Source organism: Fulmarus glacialis, unplaced genomic scaffold, assembly GCF_000690835.1.
Source record: "Fulmarus glacialis isolate BGI_N327 unplaced genomic scaffold, ASM69083v1 scaffold10499, whole genome shotgun sequence".
Taxonomy (NCBI): Eukaryota; Metazoa; Chordata; class Aves; order Procellariiformes; family Procellariidae; genus Fulmarus; species Fulmarus glacialis.
This window is the reverse complement of record NW_009233915.1, coordinates 1,095-19,874: the sequence shown is the minus strand read 5'-3', so window position 1 is coordinate 19,874 and position 18,780 is coordinate 1,095. Positions and strand designations below refer to the sequence as shown.

Genomic DNA, 18,780 nt, shown 5'->3' with positions numbered 1-18,780 from the left:
CAGAGGTGCAAGTCACAGTGCAGCTGCCAGTGGAAGGCGGCACCAAATCCCTGGGATAATTCTGACACTGCAGTCAGAGAGAGTCTGAGTTTTGACTGCATGGTGAGAAGATCTAGCCACCACAGTACTCAATGCAAAGCCCGTTCAGGCTGCTGGAAGGGCTCTGCATTGATTCTGATGGCCACTGGCCTTTTCACTGAGTAGAGCTGTAGTACACGGAATAAAAGTGGGGTGTCAGTTGTACTCTTACTCAGCCCCTCCAGGAAATGGAAATATCTGAAGACAAATGTTGCAGGACCTTTGGTATGCAAATGGATACTGCACGGTGTGTCCCAGCACTTTATAAGAAACTAGACTTATTTCTGTTCTAGTCTTCTCCTACAACAAAGAGGAGGATGCACATGGCACAGCACAGGTCAAAATTTAAAAACCTAGTGTGATTTCACATCTAGTGTCAACTTAAGCAACCCAGAAGTAATTTCCCATTCAGCCACAAGAACAGGTTTAAACTTCATTTGTGCCATTCACTTCCTTCTTTAGTCCTTCCCGTTCCTCTCTCAAAGGTTCCAGCTCAGGCCCATCCCGTACGATTTCTTTGTTCCAGTTATTTCTGCCTTCATTTTCTGTCCTTACAGATTTAGGGTCCTCCTCTTTTGCCTTTCGTTCCTTCTCCTCCTTGGCAAGCATACGATAATTATAATAATTCATGATGAACAGGAAGGTTCCTGCCAGGACCATCACAGCTCCACATTTAATGAACATATATTTATAGTCCCCAAAGGTATCGATAAGAGTTCCTGTAAAACATATATTTAAAGAAAAAAAAACAAATTTAGAGAGGAAGGCAAGAATATTGTGTTTTCAGATACTAAATATAAAGGGACCTTGTGGCTTTAGAATAAAATAAGACATTCTCTGGACTTCTGGTCTCTTCCACAAATACTCTGATCCTGCAAATACTTCACACGTGTTCCACTATATAGCCTGTGGGTAGTTAATGCTGATACAGGTAATACTACCAATAATTTGTACAGTTAAGTAGAAGGGGACAGAGAACCTACATTGCAAAGTCTGGACTTTTCATGCACACCTATTTTTTCCATGCAGAAACCAAGTCCTCTGATCACAGATCCTGCAGACAGTTTTTCCATTGACTCCAATGATCACCTACAAGGATGTCCATTTGACTTTGTAGTCCTCAGGCTGCCAAAAAAAGCGGCAGCTTTCGGGAAGACCTTCGTGAGATGGCACCTGGCCACTGGGTCTTGTCTCAGACGACAAAGACCCTCCAATTTATTCCACCATGGGTCATTCACCAGCATTAGAGGTGACTCAGCTTTTGGTCACAGCTGCCCTTTCTGCATTTATACTCTTGATCTAAAGATGAAAGGGCACTGCGTGGAACTGGAAAACATTAGTTCCAGGGAAAGCAAAGATGATGCTGTCAATGTCAGATAATTTCAATGCCAAGACAAATGTGACAGGTTCCTCTCAAAGGTTAATGCCTCTGTTACGGAGTTACAGAGTAATTGAAGGGAGACGGCTTAATTGAAATGTCAGTGTTCTCCATTATGTCAAAATGTAATGCAAATCTTATTGGGATTATGATCCTGAGCATTAATTCCCATTTACTGGCGCAACACAGACCATTCTTAACATCCCAAATCCTAATTAAAGTAAGACCCGCTCCTAACCTGGCCTTCACAGTACAGATAGTCCTCCTTGAAACTGGCCCATCATCCATTAGCTCTCTGACTTTTTGGAGTATGTTCTCCTCCTTAAAAAGAGGGACCTTCAATTACTTCCTGCCTGACCCCTAATGTTGAAAAGCTGATGATTAATTATCCCACTGCATTACACTAACAAGGGATTTTATGGCCACCAAATAGATTTCTTGATCACAAAAATAATAATTTTTAACTGGTTTTGGTCAACGGTTCTTCCTGAATCATTCCTAGATGTCTTGGTACACCATTTTCAATGCACTGTGTTTTTCATGTTACTGATGAAACATCAACCAAATGCTAATTGCAACAATTTTTCCTTTTCTGCTAATCAGGATGACCTAGAGGTCTCCTAAATAGGTTTCAATGAGAGTTTTAATGAGTATTGGAAAATTCAACAGTAGGATAGTCTTGCCTCTTTTCCTTTGAGAATAAGATAAAGTCATAAAACACACTGGGAACAATTTACTTAGTTCATTAAAGCAGAACACTGCAGTAGGTTATTAAAATGGCAAAGAACCAATAAATTTGCTGCTTATTAAAATGGTGGGGAAAACCCTACAAAACTAATATTACTGATTATTACATAGAACTAGTTTAGCCTCATTAGCAGTCTCCGGTCATTCATAACTTAATCTTCCACGCAGAAAATTACATAATTCAGAAAATGGTCATTTTAAAATTGTATTTTCTTTTGTTTGTCATTAATTAAATAATGAATCTCTAAGACAGCAAGAGAATACAGCTGCTTCTGTCACACTGTATGAGTTACATAGTAATATGAAGAATTAAATGGCTCTGCAAGATGTGTCATACTGAGTATCAGCCAGATCTCAGTTTTGAATCCAGGAAATCGGTTTAAACTGCCTTCTTTCTGTGCATTCTTTAAATTTATTATGATACTGTCATATCAAAAGAATTAGCAGTGTTTAACTTTTATACATCCAAATACAGACAGCACACACAACCTAATTAAACATTGTAGCATACTTAAAGGTGACCAGTTTCCAAACCAGTTATTCAAGCTTGCATACAGGTGAAACGCAAACTGCAGGACAGGGCACATAGATAGAATGGTATCTATACGCTGAGAGGATGTCACCTATAAAGTCATTTAATTAATAGCCAACTCAGATTTGGTAAGGACTGTACTTGAGCCAAATGCCAGATTCAAATATGGTGTCTTCCAGACATGGTGTGCTCCTTGTAGAAAAAGAAGTGAGCACACGCTATAGAGGAAAAGAAGCGGAGGCTGTTATAATCACAGGAGATCACTGCTCCCACTTATCTTCAGATGACTGTAAGCCCTGTTGGAGGTTCAATATTGTCAGCATGGACATTTGAGGGTCTCTGTCTTTTGATATTTCAAACCATGCCATCCAAAATAAACCTTTTTTAATTTTTGAAACAGCCTTAAATCTCTCAGATGCACTGAGATGACTGAAATCCATAAGTGGAAGTACTCAGAGCCTTAGAGACAAATAGCAAATACTAGGTTTGAGTCGACAAGAGGATTTCATAGAACTGTTGTGTTTTACTGTGCTTAAATTGTGGTGGACTCCAGCCTTTTGCAACAGGAGGAGTTGTCTGAAGTGCAAGGTTCTTGGTGTTGCATGAAGACCTGCTCTGCAAGTTCAGTTCAAGTGTTTGAAGAAGGGATCAGGGACTAAAAGATCATTCTACGAACTCTTGACTTCAACTGGAGGACTACACAGAAAGGCGTAAAGAAGAAATGCTGGTCGAGACACCTAGGACCTGCCTTCCCTGTCCAATTACTAGTGGAAAAACGGTGGGTGGGAAGCAAAGAAAACACATTTAGATTCATTTCTTACAAACTCTGCTTGCAAGAGGCTAAATGTAAGTGACAACCCAGTAGAAACAGAGGAGGAAAACACACTCACCTCCAATAGGTGGTCCCAGCAATATCGTGCAGCACTCCGCAATGGTGACCAGGCCAACAGCACTTGTGAACCGGGCAGCTCCCACGAGGTCCATGAGCGTTTCAAAGAGCATGGCACAAACCATGCCGAAGGCCAAGCCAAAAAACACGGAGTAAACGACGAGCCCCGTGTAGCCGGAAGCCAGCGGGCACAGAAGGTGGCAGGCGCCGTTGAAAGCAATGGAGAAGCTGAAAAAGTATTGAATCCGTGGCCTCACCCACTTGCTGTTTGCAATGATGCCAGTGGTAGGTCGGGCAATCATATCCACAATAGCAAGGATCGAAAGGAGGAAAGCAGCTGAATATTCATCAATGCCGATGTGCTTTGCATAGGGTGCCAGAAAAACAATGGGGGCAAAAAATCCCAGGAACATGAGCACGTTTCCGATCAGATAAATCAAGAACCCTCTGTGCTTAAAGAGCGAAAAATCAAGGTACTGGTTGATTTTTTCACAACAGTCCTTTCCTCCTTCCTCTTCCGTCGTGGTCTCCATGGGGATGTTCATGGGACTACTCATTTCCATGGCATCCTTAGTGACCTCTTCTTTCAGAGCATCCTTCCCTTCCTCAGTCGCCTGGGTTTTGACTGATGCTGTGGCTGCCCCCATGGGTCTGAAGAGGGCTCCTGCCACACAGCAGTTTAATAAAATTGCCCCAAGAATTAAAAAGCTGCCCCTCCAGCCAAAATTGTCAAAAAGGAACTGATTGAGAGGAGCCAGGGTGCAAAGCATCACGGGGCTCCCCGCCATAGCAAGGCCGTTCGCGATGGGTCTTCTCTTTAAAAAGTATTTCCCAATGATTATCACCGATGGCTGGAGGTTGAGTGCAAGGCCGAATCCTGGAACAGAGAAAAATATTTGAGATACACAAAAGAAGATTTGAGACCCGTTTATCCTCAGCTCATTGTTTTAGGCAAATTCATGGACAATTGGGTCTGTTGGTGGCTCTTCAACATGATAGTCTGGATGCAAACTTTGCTCAAGATATCCCTAATCTTCTGGCTGCTGCATTTGGGTAACCAGACCCCAGAAAGACACTTCTGGTCAGAGAACACTCCTTCCTTTTGCACTGCAAATCTCTTGGCTGGCAAACCTAGCACAAAGAGTTTGCTTCAGAATAAATTGAAACTATACCCTCAACGAATGCTGGCTGGTTTTGTCCAGAGACAGCAGCCTTGTTGGAGAAGAGGATGGATCTATTAAAAAAATTGACAACTCCCAGTTTGAGGAAGGTTGTTCTGGCTTGGACAGTGCTAACCACCAAAGCGCATCCTTCTCACGTGCGGCTGAGGCTGGCACCGCCTTCCATGGGTGGTGGGCACCCAACACTGTTGCCGGGCAGACAGACCTGCACAGAAAATAACATCACCCATCTCAGCCGCTGCTGGTGTGAGCAATTCAGGTCTGATGCAAAAGATTAAGAGGTCTGCAAGTACACAGCAAAACAGCTACTGAGGATGCTAATTAAAGAGGACCCTAGAGTATTTCTTTTAATTAAAATTTATTTTTATTGCATTTGGATATATAAATGGTGTTATAAATCTGCATTGCTAATTCAGTTAGCCAGCTTCTCTTGCACAGGTGAAATCTGAAGGCAGAGATACCAAATGCTGTGATGGTCTCAACTTTCTGTGGTTCTGTATGAGAGCATTAGCATAAAACAATATCTTCTTTTCAAACATTTCTATGATGTGCAGTATTTCCTTAAAAAGTTAAATTTTTTCCAGAACTCCATCAAAATGACATTTAAAAATCATGCCACATATTTTCCACCCTATCATCCAAGAAAGAATGAGCCACATTAGAACAAAGCAGAAATGTAATCCTTGAAGTGATTATACCAGAGAACATGAATCCTGAAAATAGGGTCATGCAGATTTTTTCTTGTTCATTAGTTGATATAATTAGTTTGTTTAACTGTGCGGTACATAATTAGGCATATTGCTTTACAGAAGAGAATTTAGAAAGGTCAAAGTCCTCAAAATTAATTAAGGAACACTATCATTAGTCGCTGATAGAGTAGAATCCAACTGATGCAGCAGAATTCAACTGATGTTGGATAGCTTCAGTTTGAACGGTCATACAAAATTATGATATTTGCCAAGTATAACATTCTTTTTTTTTAATTACTTGGAAGTTTACAACATTAAAAATAAATTGAAATGGCAACATATTAAAATTAGTCTTGATATGAAACACATTCTCAGCATGAACTTTTCTAGATAGTCCATATATTTGGTAGGGCATGTCTTTGGGAATTACAGCCTGCTCATAATGCATAAGGGGCCAAATTCATCCCCGTGAGAGGGCTGACCTGAGAACTATGGAGGCAAAACACAGCCTTGGTTAGAGAACACCACTGATGGTGCTCAGATATAGGAATGCATCTTCTTTCACCTGAGAAGATGCAACACAGTGGATTAGAGTTTGCTTTAACTCTGTATTTCCCAGGCTGGTAGGTAAGGGCAGAAATTGAACCATCATTTCCACAGAATCATTTTTGGTAGGGACCTACCACATGGCATGTGGAGAAGGAAAATCAGACTGTATGCCAGCTACCCACTTAACCAATAATCAACTCAAATTTTTTATTACGTGAACATTAATTTGCCAGTCAGACAAATCTAATTTAATATTACCTCATGCTCTTCCCATTAATTAAATTTGGAGAGTTTCAAATTGACTGACTGGAATTTCAATTTACTTTAAGCTTTTGGCTGACTTTAGTTGGAAATATTTATATCCATTTTATTCCAGTTTTCAGAAACTACAGCAGCTTTTCCATGGCTGAAATTGTTACTCAAATAACCACATTTTCTCCCCAAGGATATGACAGAGAGACCTATCAGTGGTGTTGCATGAACAGAAGCAAGCCCGTGCCAGAGGAAGCATCCTTCCCTAGATTAAATACATCTCCCTCATATTAGAAGGAAATGAGTGGTGCTTCAGGAGTGAGCTGTGTAACTATTGATCTTGTTCTTACTTTATTAGCAAGGGAAGATCCTACAAGGTATTTCAATGCTCAACATTAACAGCTGAGGCAAAGACTCCAGTCTCATTAGTCAACATGCTTCAGCTTCACCCCAGATCCCATTTTATTTTGTGGCGGTCTAATCGGTACGGATCGAACTAAACTCTGACCAGTCGTTATTGCCTTGTATTTAGCTTTGAAATTTGCTGCTACTACCTCAGACTTGACGAAGAGGTTGCATGCCTAAACACCTATTTAATGCACCCAGGCTGGCATCTATCCAGATCAACAGCTTGCAAACCCCATTTCTTTTTCTAAGAGCTATAGGGAAACAAGTGAGGAAGAGAACATGGGTTTTACAGAGCACGCAAAGTGCCTCGTGCAGCCCACAACTCGGCGCCATCAAGGATCGAGCTGCTTCAGAGCTGCCTCCGACAGCAGAGCCCGGCCCCTGCTCTGCATGCAAATGGAAAAAGACATAATCAAGAAAGCAATTGAGATTGCCGTGTCTAATCCCTCCACTGTAAACAAGATACTTCCCGCTCTGCTCCTCTGAAGAGATTTCTATTAATATGCCAAAGGCACAGGATTGTAGCAGGGACCTCCGAGTACTAACTATCTCATTTTTATCTCCATCCCTGCAAATTACATGAACACGGTCTTTTACATCAGTCTGTTTCCTTTTCAGGAGAGTGTGATGTTTACAAGTTGCTTTACAGTCATTGCAAATCGCCTTTACAGAAGTCTCTCTCCTCGTACAGTAACGTTGTCTCAGCCCCGTGATGAGCAGGCAGCTTCATAATTGCCCTTGAATGCTTCCATGTTAGGCCTGACCAGCGAAAGCGCTGCAAGCGTAATTAGAGGCATCAAGCACGTTAGCAGGATTACAAGCATCTTCCCTTCTCTGTCAAATTAATACTCCTTCCCCAGCACACACGCACCATGCCTGGAAATGATGGGTTATTAGCTAAGACCTCATCCATACAGCTGCCCTCATTCAGCAAGCAGGAGGGAAAGACGTACACAACCCCAAATGTGCTTTGCTCTGAGGAAACATCACGGCATTAAAGACGAGGGAGACACGGGGGCAGCTTTGCCCCTGTACCCTGTCACTGGCACGAGGGTTACATGTGTGCATTGAGCACAGCTCATACTATCAACTCTCTGGGATGGGCAACAGACCAGATTTGGACCAAAAAAGAGCAGGGTCTTCATAAATCCTAGGCCCATTGGGGTTAGGCACAAAATTCCCTCCTGGCACATTTTTAGACAAGTACCTTTGAAAATAGGAGTTGGTGCCTTCCTACAGCACTGTTCCTTGCCTGAGCCCTTCTGCTCACCAAAATGCATATATTTTTAGCAAAGGATTTATGGTTTTCTTGTGCTAATCCAGCATTATCAACTTGCTAGAGGACATTTGTTTAGCAGGGAATGATGCAAGCTCATGCATCAATAAATATTGAATTTATCCATGGGAGACATTGGTTATTTTTATTTCTCATCGCTTTGTTTCTAGAGTCTCTTTCAAGGAATCTGCAAGATTTATGCACTCAGTAATACACAATCTCATCTAACTATAGTGACTCTCCTTAGAAAGAGTAAGGTTTAAGAGAGGGAATCCTACATGGGGATTTATTCACTACTGTACAGATCTAATAAAGCAATATTGGTGTAGGAGAACAGGGTGACAAACTTTCTGTCCCCATTTACTTTGCTAGTGGCTGGTTTTATTGATTTTAAATATTGAGCTCGCACTTTTCGTGTTCAGAAAGCAGCAACACTTAATGCAGCTGCAGAGAGATAGGGAACATTCATAAAAACACACACCTTGCAACCTCAGAACCCAATTTTGAACTCCTTGTGTCACATTTTCAGGCAGATGTCCTAGCTGCACTGGAAGAAACATTGGCTGTACCTTAGCCAAAATAATCAAACAAAAATGCTTGCAATTAAGTATCTATACTCACACAGGTGGAGAACTCCAATCTATCTACCTTTAAAAGCAATAACCCAGCACCTGCAGGCTTTAAAGATGCTGGACTGAGCCTATGCCTTCTCCCGTTTGAGTTTCCAATATGGAAATTCGTATTTCAATACATAAAATTCAAATCGTAACTTCAATAAGGAAATACAGGTTTATTTTTTTCTCAATATGGAGAATATTGCACATTTTCAATCAACTCTAGTGGTTATTATTTTCAGATAAAGGACCTCCTAACTTCACAAGCAAGCAAAGGGCAAGTAAACCAAAGCAAATCCCTGAAATCTCATTTCATATATCTCATAGAGGGAAGATGTGCAGTAATATAGGAACACAGGTGCTTTCTTCATAGTCGCACTTGTATCTCAAAGGGCTTGCCTTGCCCAGGGCAGAGCGCAGTCAACCTGCGTTCACTTCATCGGGAGCTGAGGGCACTGATGGCCATCCTCACCGCTGCCTCTGGCCGAGAGCGCTCATCTGCAAAGAGCACATCCCCTGCTAAAATCCCACACGCGATGTTCAGCCAGGAACACGGTGCTTAGCAGGGGATATGCTCTTTGCTAAAGCCCATCTGGAGCAGCTGACAAGCAAGGGCCCCTGTCCCACCAGCTTTTTATCTCACCAGGTTCTCACTGTGTTTGGCTGAGGTGTCCAAGGGTGGGTGTCTAAGCCAACAGAAGAGAACCTCAAGTGCGGGTGGAAAGGAGATGCTTTCTTCTTACCTGTGATGAAGCCCACGCAGATATAGAGCTGCAGGATGCTGGTGCAGAAGGCAGCTGAGACCATCCCAATGCCACACAGCAGGCCTCCAAATATAACCACAGGTCGGCTGCCATAGCGGTTTACTAAAATGAGTAAAGAGTGCAAAATGGTCCTTGAGGTAGGTATCTTCTGACAGAAGGGCATGTTTGACACAAAGCAGGTAAAACTCTGCAATATTAGTGCCCCTGAGGTGCTGCTGCCAGCTTCTAGGGTGACTTCAGGAAGAAAATGGAAAAAGAGAGAAAGATGATCTGCACTGTGTGGAGATGACAGCATGTCCCATGTCACACAATGGCTGTGTAGTCGGTGACAGCTCCTGCCTCCAGGACTTTAAACTGTCACCAGAGAAGGCAAACAGCAACAACAAATCAGGTGAACACATGATTCCAACACAGGAGCTTCTTGATTTATTATAATGCTAAACCATACACACAAAGCACTGGTTCATATTACAAGGCTCACATCATGAACACTGTTGCATTTTTAATGCCTCTATTTAATGCAATTCCGATACTGCTGACCAGGACTGAAGCTTCAGCAGAACAGTTGTTAATTAAATCTTAATAGCAGTCTATGTAGGTAGAAACAGTTTGGGATGATGGATTAGCCCAAGCTCAAAAGAACCAGTTTGGTCTTGCATTTATGTAAAAGAGGTGGTTCAGGGAACTGCAGAATTATGAAAGAGGGAAATAGCTTAACAAAGACTGTGCACACTGAAAGGAAGCCTTTAAATCTGAGGAAGTGGAACATGCCAGCGTCTTTGGGCGGAGAAGGAAAGAAGGGAGGTCTTGTGTATAGTAGTCTCAACTAGCTGGAGGACCAGTAAAAATCAGAATCATGGAATAATATACGTTAGAGGGACTTCGAAGGTCTCAGGACCAACCTCCTGCTCAAAGCAAAGCCAGCTCCGAAGTTAGATCAGGCTTAGAAGTCAGAACGAGAGAAAGCAAACTGAGCAGGAAAGAGCGGTGCAGAAGTGAAGCTATGAGATAAAAGAAAAAGACTCAAAAACCCTGAACCAAAATGCTGCAAAAATGATGCTGGAAATGAGGCAGGGGGATACAGGCAGCATTTAGTATCTTATCTTACCTGACTACTTCTGGTGCTACTCAGCACACAGCAATGGTGTTTCGGAGCCCCGTGTGCCTGTTTGCCTTCATTCCTGCCATTACAAACAGCCCACACCGTCCACATATATACCACTGGAAATGGGTATTTTAAGCTTATAGGCATCTCTGAAGAGTTTGACTGTGGGATCTACCTCACCGCAGAGCCATTTGGTAGGACATTTACTTCTGCTTAAATAATCTCAGCCAGAAATAGTGCCAGAGCTCTTTCCAGACCCTGCAAACCACGGCACACTTGAGCACAGGAGCTGGACCCAAAAACCCCAATATCCCCTCAGCATAGCTGACAGCATCCAAACAAGTTCTCAGCTGTTATAATGTGCAAGAATAAAAACCAGTAGGTATGACTGGTTTAATCTAGGGAATGAAGCCCATTGTTACACCTGTAACATGTAAAATCCTTTCCACTAGATGTCTAAGGTCAAAACACTCATAAATGAAATACACACAAGCACAGTCTTAACAGCATCCCTGTAAGCTGGTCGCATCGAATGCACCATTCAGTTAAAATTTCTGTGAATGTATAATTACGTGAAGAGTTTTTTCTCCTAATCCTGTAACCGGATTCAATGCATGCCCCCTTTTGCTGCACAGAGCACAACAGAATTCAGTGAGAAGTTCTGGGGAAAAGAGATATGTCAGATCAGCACAGCAGGAAAGGGACTCCTTTCTCACTGAGTCTCCCCTGGTCAGGGCTTGGACTTGCATCATGCTTGAGCTGGTCTCAGCGTGTCCTGTAATTCAACAGATCGAGCCAGTGTTCCTCAGAAAAGCACCAACACATTCCTCTGCAGCCTAAGGGCACGCAACTCTTCCATTTTTCAATTTTCCACATGTCCGCGTTTCTCCAGAATCAATCTAATTACTCAACTAAGAAAACGTGGTTTCAATTACCTTCTCCCGCTGGAAGAGGGCTTTCACATTAGTCCTAAGACTACAGGATGTTGTACCATGCAGCAGAGCATTTAAAGCCCACAAGATTCCTGCTAAGGCCCCTCTCCTGCTCTGACTCAGGGCAGCTCCTGGGGAGAGAAGACCCTGCTATAAGAAGTAAAACAAAATGCTCATATATGTCCCACTCTTGCAGCATCCAGTTGGGAGAGGGCAAATATGGATCCATGTCCCTCTCACTCCAGTCCATAAGCTGTTGTATTGGCTTCACCTATCAGCAAGGATGGGTTTGGACCACGACAGCAGATGATGAACTGGAAAGGGCTGAGGGTGAGACACATTCTGCTCTGCTTCCCAGCTATGGGGACAAGCTGGGTTAGAGGCTAGAGCAGATGAAAGCAAAAGTTCGTATCCCAACCACTGGCTTTACAAATGAGAGCACCCTTCCTGCGCCCCTGGGGCACCCTCCATGAACTTGCAGTGTCCTCAACCACATCCCAACTTCCCAGCGATCTCTTGTTAAGCCACGAGACTGCAATTGCTCCCTGTTCTTGTCTTGTGTGATCTCTCAGCAATGCTTTACAGCAGGTCTGCGTGACCTTCAGCAAACAGCCTTCATCTGCTGCACCCAGCGTTATCAGTTTTACAGGGGGATAACCAGTCCCGCTTGTTTGCAGTCTGGGTGGGAGAGCTGTGGTCTCAAAGGCGCTATCTGCCTGGGCTGGGCTGAGCTCTCAGGGAACTTTGATGAACTTCAGAAGCAACATGAACCTTTCTCCTTCACACCTTGAAACCTTAAGTCCAGGTCCTGCGAGCCTGCTTTGCTAAAGAAGCACTGCGTACAGGATCACAGCACACACTTGTGAGTGACAGCATTTGATCTCCCTGACCAGCCTCACTCACATAGGACTGAGGATCGGAAACCTCTAAGATGTTAAATGCAGACAGTTAGAGAAGAGAACAGGAGCACAGCATCTGGACTAAACCTTTCCAGCCACTGGAGAATCCACAGCGAAGGCCATGATGAGCACTCAACCTGCAGGCAAAGCATCAGCTAGACCTACACTTTATGAGACACCAGAGAATCCAACCCAAGGCCTCAAAACAGTTGGGAAACCAAACTTCCCTGAGCTGCTGCTCATAGGCCGAAGCTTTTGTAATAGTCCTGAGCAGACCTTTCAAGTGCACTGAAGCAAATGCAAAATCACATCCCCAAAATTACTTCCACTTAAGTCATTTGGACCTACAGAAACGTCCATAGGCTTTAATGGAGCAGCTTTTCAAAAGCTATCCCATCTCTCGGCAGAAACCGGTGCACGCAACATGTCACATAGCTGTGCACACTTCAGCACGCAAACCCTGCCAACTTGGGCAGGCGCACGAAGCACAGACACGGCCACCTTCACCCTGCCCAGATGTCTTCAGAGATCAGCATCACACCCAACAGATCTAAACGCACCTCTCCTGCCCTGCTTTGCCACATGCTACCCATAGTGTACCCATAGGGGGCTGATGAGCCATCAAGCATTAGATAACTTCAACAGCAGTGTTCTGGGGAGCTTCGGAAAACATCAAATAGCTCCAGTCAGGGCAGAGGAATTAAGAAGAAGAGAGCAAGAAAGCCAGCACCACAGTTGTGGGAAATAGGAAACACAATTACTGCTTTGCTTGCAGCTATTGCAAAAATTAAAAGTGTGACAGCCCCTGGAAACATGGTGGAATTGAAAAGCGGGACCTGTCATTTACCAGTTATTCAGCCTGCATGAAAAGAATAAAGATACTGTATATTACCACACAGAAACCAATTACGGTAACGTGTGCAGCTTAGGTCCCAAGGCACGTCTACTTGCTAATACCTGCCTGGTTAAACGTGCAGGAACCACAGGCTCCCTGTCCTGGCATCCAAACTAAATCATCCTTCCTTCCTGCGAGCCAACGGCGGGAGAAGCTAACAGGAGTCGGGGTGATTTTTGCTTCTTAATTTACAGCGTCAGGTGAGGACAGGGCAAGAGAAACAGCTGGCAAAGCTCTAAGAAAGCTGCCATTTACCTTGCAGAAGCAGCCACACGAATGCTGTCAGAGTCCCTGAAAAGTCATGGCAAGGAGCAAAAGCCATCTCAGCTGCTGAGCGTGTCCCCGACGCATGGCTTCTCAGGGACCAGAGCAGCCGGGGCTAGTGTCACCCAGCCAGCACTGTCCCCACAACCCCACCACCATGGCGGCATCGCAGCTTCTAATGAGGAAATTAGAAGTAAAATTTAATCCCCTCCTTGCACCCCAATACACTACAAGGACGAGGCTGACGACACAGGAGTGCCGGTGCCTCGCTGTGGGACGGGATGGCATTTCCTTAGGAAACAAGGCAGCCCCTTCCACAACCCAGCAAGTGGCTTCCTCCCTCCCGCCGAACTTCCAGCTGCGGTGATCATTTATCATCCATCGCAAGGGGATGCCACAGACAGCGGAGGGCACAGCGGGATGCTGAGCCTCATCCTGCTCCTGGCTTTGCCCAGAGCTGTGCCTGTGGCTCTGCACCTCCCCTGGCTTGCAGGGCACTGCTGGGGGACACGGTCTCCAGTGGAGCTACCATCACCCAGAGCAAGGAAAGTCCACTGAGAAATGCCTTGTTTTATACCCCAAGCTCTTGCAGAGCAGCGTGCATATAAAGGGGGTTCTGCCTGCAGTAAAACTCCGCAGTCTGGAGAGCAACAGTTCGCACCAAATATCCCCTAAAGATGCTGCTGGGATCATGGCACTCCTGGAAGACTGATGTAATGTAAAGCACTATCCTCAGCCCATATAAATCATGCTGGTTTAGTGCCTGTCCTGTATAAAGCCTCTCTTTTCTCATACCTGTGGCAGATTTCCATTCATTGTTAGCTGGTACATGAAAGGCCATGTCAAAGAAGCTGATCTTGGTGGCAAGCAAAACACAGGAACTCGCCGGTGGGAAATAATGCAAGCCTTAACTCATTTGTTAGCTTGTCCAATTACTTTTCACCTTGAGTTTTGTGTTTGCAGAAGTGAAAAGGACCCTGAAGAGGAGATTGTAAAACCATAAAGAAAATGTAAAATGCCCTGGACTCTCCTCTCTTCTCCTCCACAAAGCCAGGCCATCTTGTCATTTATGCTTTTTGAGCCGCTGAACTATGATCCAGACAGGATCATAACGCAGAGCTGGCATTTAACAAGAAATACCAATCCAGACTGGCTTAAACTCTTGCAAGTATGACAGTGCTCAAAAAATAGACACCTGAATTGCCTTTCTGTTCTTCTCAATAAGCCTTATGAATTTTTTATGAGCTGCAAAACTTCCAGTGTTGGTGCAAAACACCAATGTATTTTTAAAAAGGCCTAAAACATTCTTCTCTCCCATACCTCTGACCATATATATATATCCCTTATTTGTAAAGTTTGGTTTGTCTTTTTTTTTTTTAACTTAATTTTTTTTAACCGAATACTAACAGAAGCAGTTTTCCCCCTTTTCAGTGGAACCTGGCTTGCATGAATTTCTGCTGAAATATTTCTGTGCTTCTCAGAGAAGCAGCTAAGAGCTGAGACCCTGAAAGCCAGACCTTGTAACCCAGAGGCCTCCATGCAACGTGGGTTTTTTCCAGGTTTCACAAGACTGACCTTCTGACAGTGTAAAGTGGCACGGAGCCATTGCAAACATCATATGTCTGCTGGTAAGACCATTTGATGGCCATGCAGATGATAAAATAGCAACACTTTAAAATAGTCCACTGCATGGACCCCAGTGCTGGCAGATTTGGGACCACCAGTGCCCCCATCGCTGGGGCTGCGACGTGCAGCTCAGCTTTTCCCACTTTTCCAGAGCGACAGGGGCTCTAAAGAGCTGTTACTGTGCAGGGACATTGGTCAGCACCAAAAGAACTGCCCAGATAGTTAATATTTTCCAAACTGCTGTGAAAACACAGATAATACCAAGGAACTCAGCACGACATGACTGGCGTTGACTATGGAGTCACTGGGGACGTAAGAAGGAGCGGAGCATACTCAGCTGGGAGGAAAGGGGGGGAAATCATTTATACTAATAAAACAAAGTCTATTATTACACTAGTAGTAAAACAACGACAGGAGCAGGCCTGCAATTTCCTCAGTAATAATCTCATTCCCTCGGTGGAATAACAACACTGCCTTTGGCCTCGTAATTTATCCACCAGGGTACCAGCCCATCGTAACAGAGCAACCTCCTCATTACCCCGCAAATGGCAGCGAGTGCCCCCGCATTATTAACGCGCTGCCAGAACCCACCAACCTCCCGAGGGGATCAGCGTCAGCAATCAGCACCTGGAAACGCCGCACGGCCCGAAAGGAAGGTGGCCTGAGAAAACACAGGGCACAGTGGCAAAGGCAGGGGGAAGGGATGAGAGGTTAAAACCTGCAGCTTTTCGGTCTTTTGCCTTGCTAGAAGAGAAGTCCAAGGTCAAGGACCTGGGTGGCTCATGCTCTTAAGTATTTGTCACCAGGGCTTGGAGAACTGCTGCTCACCAGCCGACCCATGCTAAACGAGCCCTGCACACTTCTGCTCCAGATCACCAGAGGAGAAGAATTGCTGGTACCTGGTAATAATACAGTGTATTAATAGTCTCAACTGCTTGGTTCAGATGGTTTGTTTTGCACCTGCAATGGTTGAGGAGCCCACACACAACTGGCTCTTCCTCAGGCAGTGCTGCTGGAGACAGGACGGCCATGCCCGCCAGCGCTGGAGGACAAGCAGCAGCGAGCAAACGCCCCAGGTGACAGCTGTGTTATCAAATACCCTCTGCCAGACCCCAAAGGGCAGCTTCCAAAGACCTGTCCACCCCTAAACTGCCCTGCTGCCTTCTGTTAGTATTACTTTGCACTGCACGTAATCATTTTTAAATAAGGAGGCTGACGTCCAGCGTATGCAATAGCAGCTCCAACAGCTAACCAGTCACCAGAAGCTGCCTCTCTTTCTTCCTCGCAGGTGAGGAAAATGGTCTGTACGTTAAAGGGGGCAATGGCTGCAGTTTGAGCTCATCCCCTGCGAGATGCATAAGCCAAGCATGGGAGAGACTGCCTGGACACGTGTTACTCGGTCATCAAACTGGTCGGTCCAGGCTCTGTGGTGCTGAGTCTCCCAGGCAGGATTGGCACCGTATCCAGCTGAGAAGCCGGTGGGTGTAATGATCTGGTGCAGAAATCAAGCCGCGGCAGCCCTCCCTCCCCTGCACCCACCAGGCACAGCCTTGGGAAGCCAGGGACCCTGACCTCCCATCAGAAATATATGCATTTGCCACAGCAGCATCCTGATCTTATTGAAAAACAAAGCAGACAAGGCCCAACCTTCAGAAAGGCAAAGTGTCCTCTTCCTTATCCAGCAATCTTATCTGATCAGTGCTTCAGCATTTCAATTTCCCGATTACACAGCCGACACGCGCTGCTCCTGCGGCGCACGGAGAAGCCACAGGCCAACAGCTCCAAAATTAGGGCTGGAGCCAAGGTCTTTCATGTCACTTCATATTTAGGCAATTAAATAACCGCTCCTGCAAGGGGATGGCGTCGCAGGTGCCGAGCACGCAGCTGCCTGCGCTCAGTGGTTTCCCCGGGCTGCTGGTTCGGATCTCACCCACACAGCAGATCACAGCTGCTGACCTTCAGAAGGTCACAACTTCATGTTTTTTTGAATTTCTTTCCCACAATTTTTTTAGCTAACCTTTTGCTTTGGCAGGACCACAAACTTTTATCCCTTCCGTCATTTGACGCCCAGCTGCAGAACATGAGTTCCCTACGCAGCTGAAACACCTACTCCCTGAGATCAGCAGCCCTTCGTTACCGGTATCAACACACTGCTCTACAAGCAAATTGGCCCCTACCTGGCCATGCTCTCCAAAGGGCTTTGTCCACCTTTTGACCAAAAGACCAGGTAGGCTGGAGAGCCATCCAGGGGCAGAAAAGCTGCAATGCTGCAGGACAGGTTGGCATCAACGCTCTGACCCTCCTTCCTACGGCAGCACACGAAATGCATGCTGTACTGACCGGGGGAAGAAGCTTTCTCATGTTTGAACTTCATTTGGGGGAGTGGATTATAACTTACTCCTGGGCTTAACACCTGCCTGCGAAGCATTAACAACCCCCCAACCAAAACCCTTCACTTTCTTCTTCCTAGTTCTTATTAATCTCGGTTTTTATTAAGTCTATCACATCTCTATTATTGCTGCCTGGTGACCTTGCTAGCTCCAATGAAGGGCGAAATGATAAAGCTTTGTGACCAAGTCCACGAACACAGAAATATTTCACCTAAACCTATAGTGCTATTATTGCTCTTAAGTAGAACAGGGCTATTTAAAAAAATAAAAAATATAAGCACATATGTGGTGACCTTGCAGGGCTTGAGTGCTCTCTGAGAGTCAGGAGAAGTATATGAATCTGCAGCACCATCCATTATGGAAATCAAATCATTCCTCACCCGTCTTTCCTAACAAAATCCACAGTCATAATGGTGCTGCTACCTCGGGGATTGCCCCAGCGTGGGAAGACGTCTTGTTTCAATGACACGGGGAGGCTGACTGACTCTTGGTGGGACTCCAAGAGGTGGTGACAATAAGCAAAAGGATGAAGTCCAGCACTGGGCAGCCGAGCCATGGGTACGCAGGGGGCACCTGCCTGGGCTTGGGCCACGATGGCAGGATGCCGGATATCCGTTGTGGATAAACAGAGATATTCCTGGTGGAAGATCCAGGTGGAAAAGATCCAGGTGGAAAAGCACATGCTCAGGGAAATCCTAGCTTGAGAATTTTTGTTGAAACAATGCTGTAAGCACATAAGTCTGGTGACAGACTTTTTAGTAGGGCCTGTTGTGACAAGACAAGGGGGAATGGTTTTAAACTAAAAGAGGGTAGATTCAGACTAGATATAAGGAAGAAATTTTTTACGATGAGGGTGGTGAAACACTGGCACAGGTTGCCCAGGGAGGTGGTAGATGCCCCATCCCTGGAAACATTCAAGGCCAGGTTGGACGGGGCTCTGAGCAACCTGATCTAGTTGAAGATGTCCCTGCCCACAGCAAGGGTTTGGACTAGATGACCTTTAAAGGTCCCTTCCAACCTAAGCTGTTCTATGATTCTATGAAGCAGAGAGAGCTGACGCGTGATACGTTACTGCAAATATCGCCTGTTCTCCCCGCCTCTCCCTCTCCTCTCTTGTAGCCCTCACTCAGCACTAAGGGCTGATGAAGAAGGTGCTCACGTCATTTCAGACACCCTCAGGTAACTGAGGCATCCCACGGGGTAGTCAGACACAACACAGGACCAGAGGACACAAGTGCTGGATTCCCTGGAAAGACCAGCGAGTGGCCGGCTGCGCACCGCAGATCCGCACTGCATCCCTACCGGCTGAGCA

At 45.2% G+C, this 18,780-nt stretch overlaps 1 protein-coding gene across 1 annotated transcript; it reads right to left on the bottom strand.

The window, feature by feature from the left end:
* Positions 1-504: 504 nt before the first annotated feature.
* Positions 505-9,520, bottom strand: LOC104082373 (monocarboxylate transporter 2-like). Its single transcript, XM_009585485.1, has 3 exons — positions 9,337-9,520; positions 3,626-4,501; positions 505-797 (listed from the first exon to the last, which is right to left on the bottom strand). Exons 1-3 carry the CDS (start codon positions 9,518-9,520, stop codon positions 505-507), a joined length of 1,353 nt encoding a protein of 450 aa, XP_009583780.1.
* Between the last annotated feature and the right edge of the window lie 9,260 nt (positions 9,521-18,780).

Coding starts and splice junctions, on each gene's coding strand:
- LOC104082373 (XM_009585485.1), bottom strand. CDS start 9,520: ATGCCCTTCTGTCAGAAGATACCTACCTCAAGGACCATTTTGCACTCT. Junction 4,502..9,336: donor CTGCGTGGGCTTCATCACAG/GTAAGAAGAAAG, acceptor TCTCTGTTCCAG/GATTCGGCCTTGCACTCAAC. Junction 798..3,625: donor GCTGGGACCACCTATTGGAG/GTGAGTGTGTTT, acceptor TATGTTTTACAG/GAACTCTTATCGATACCTTT.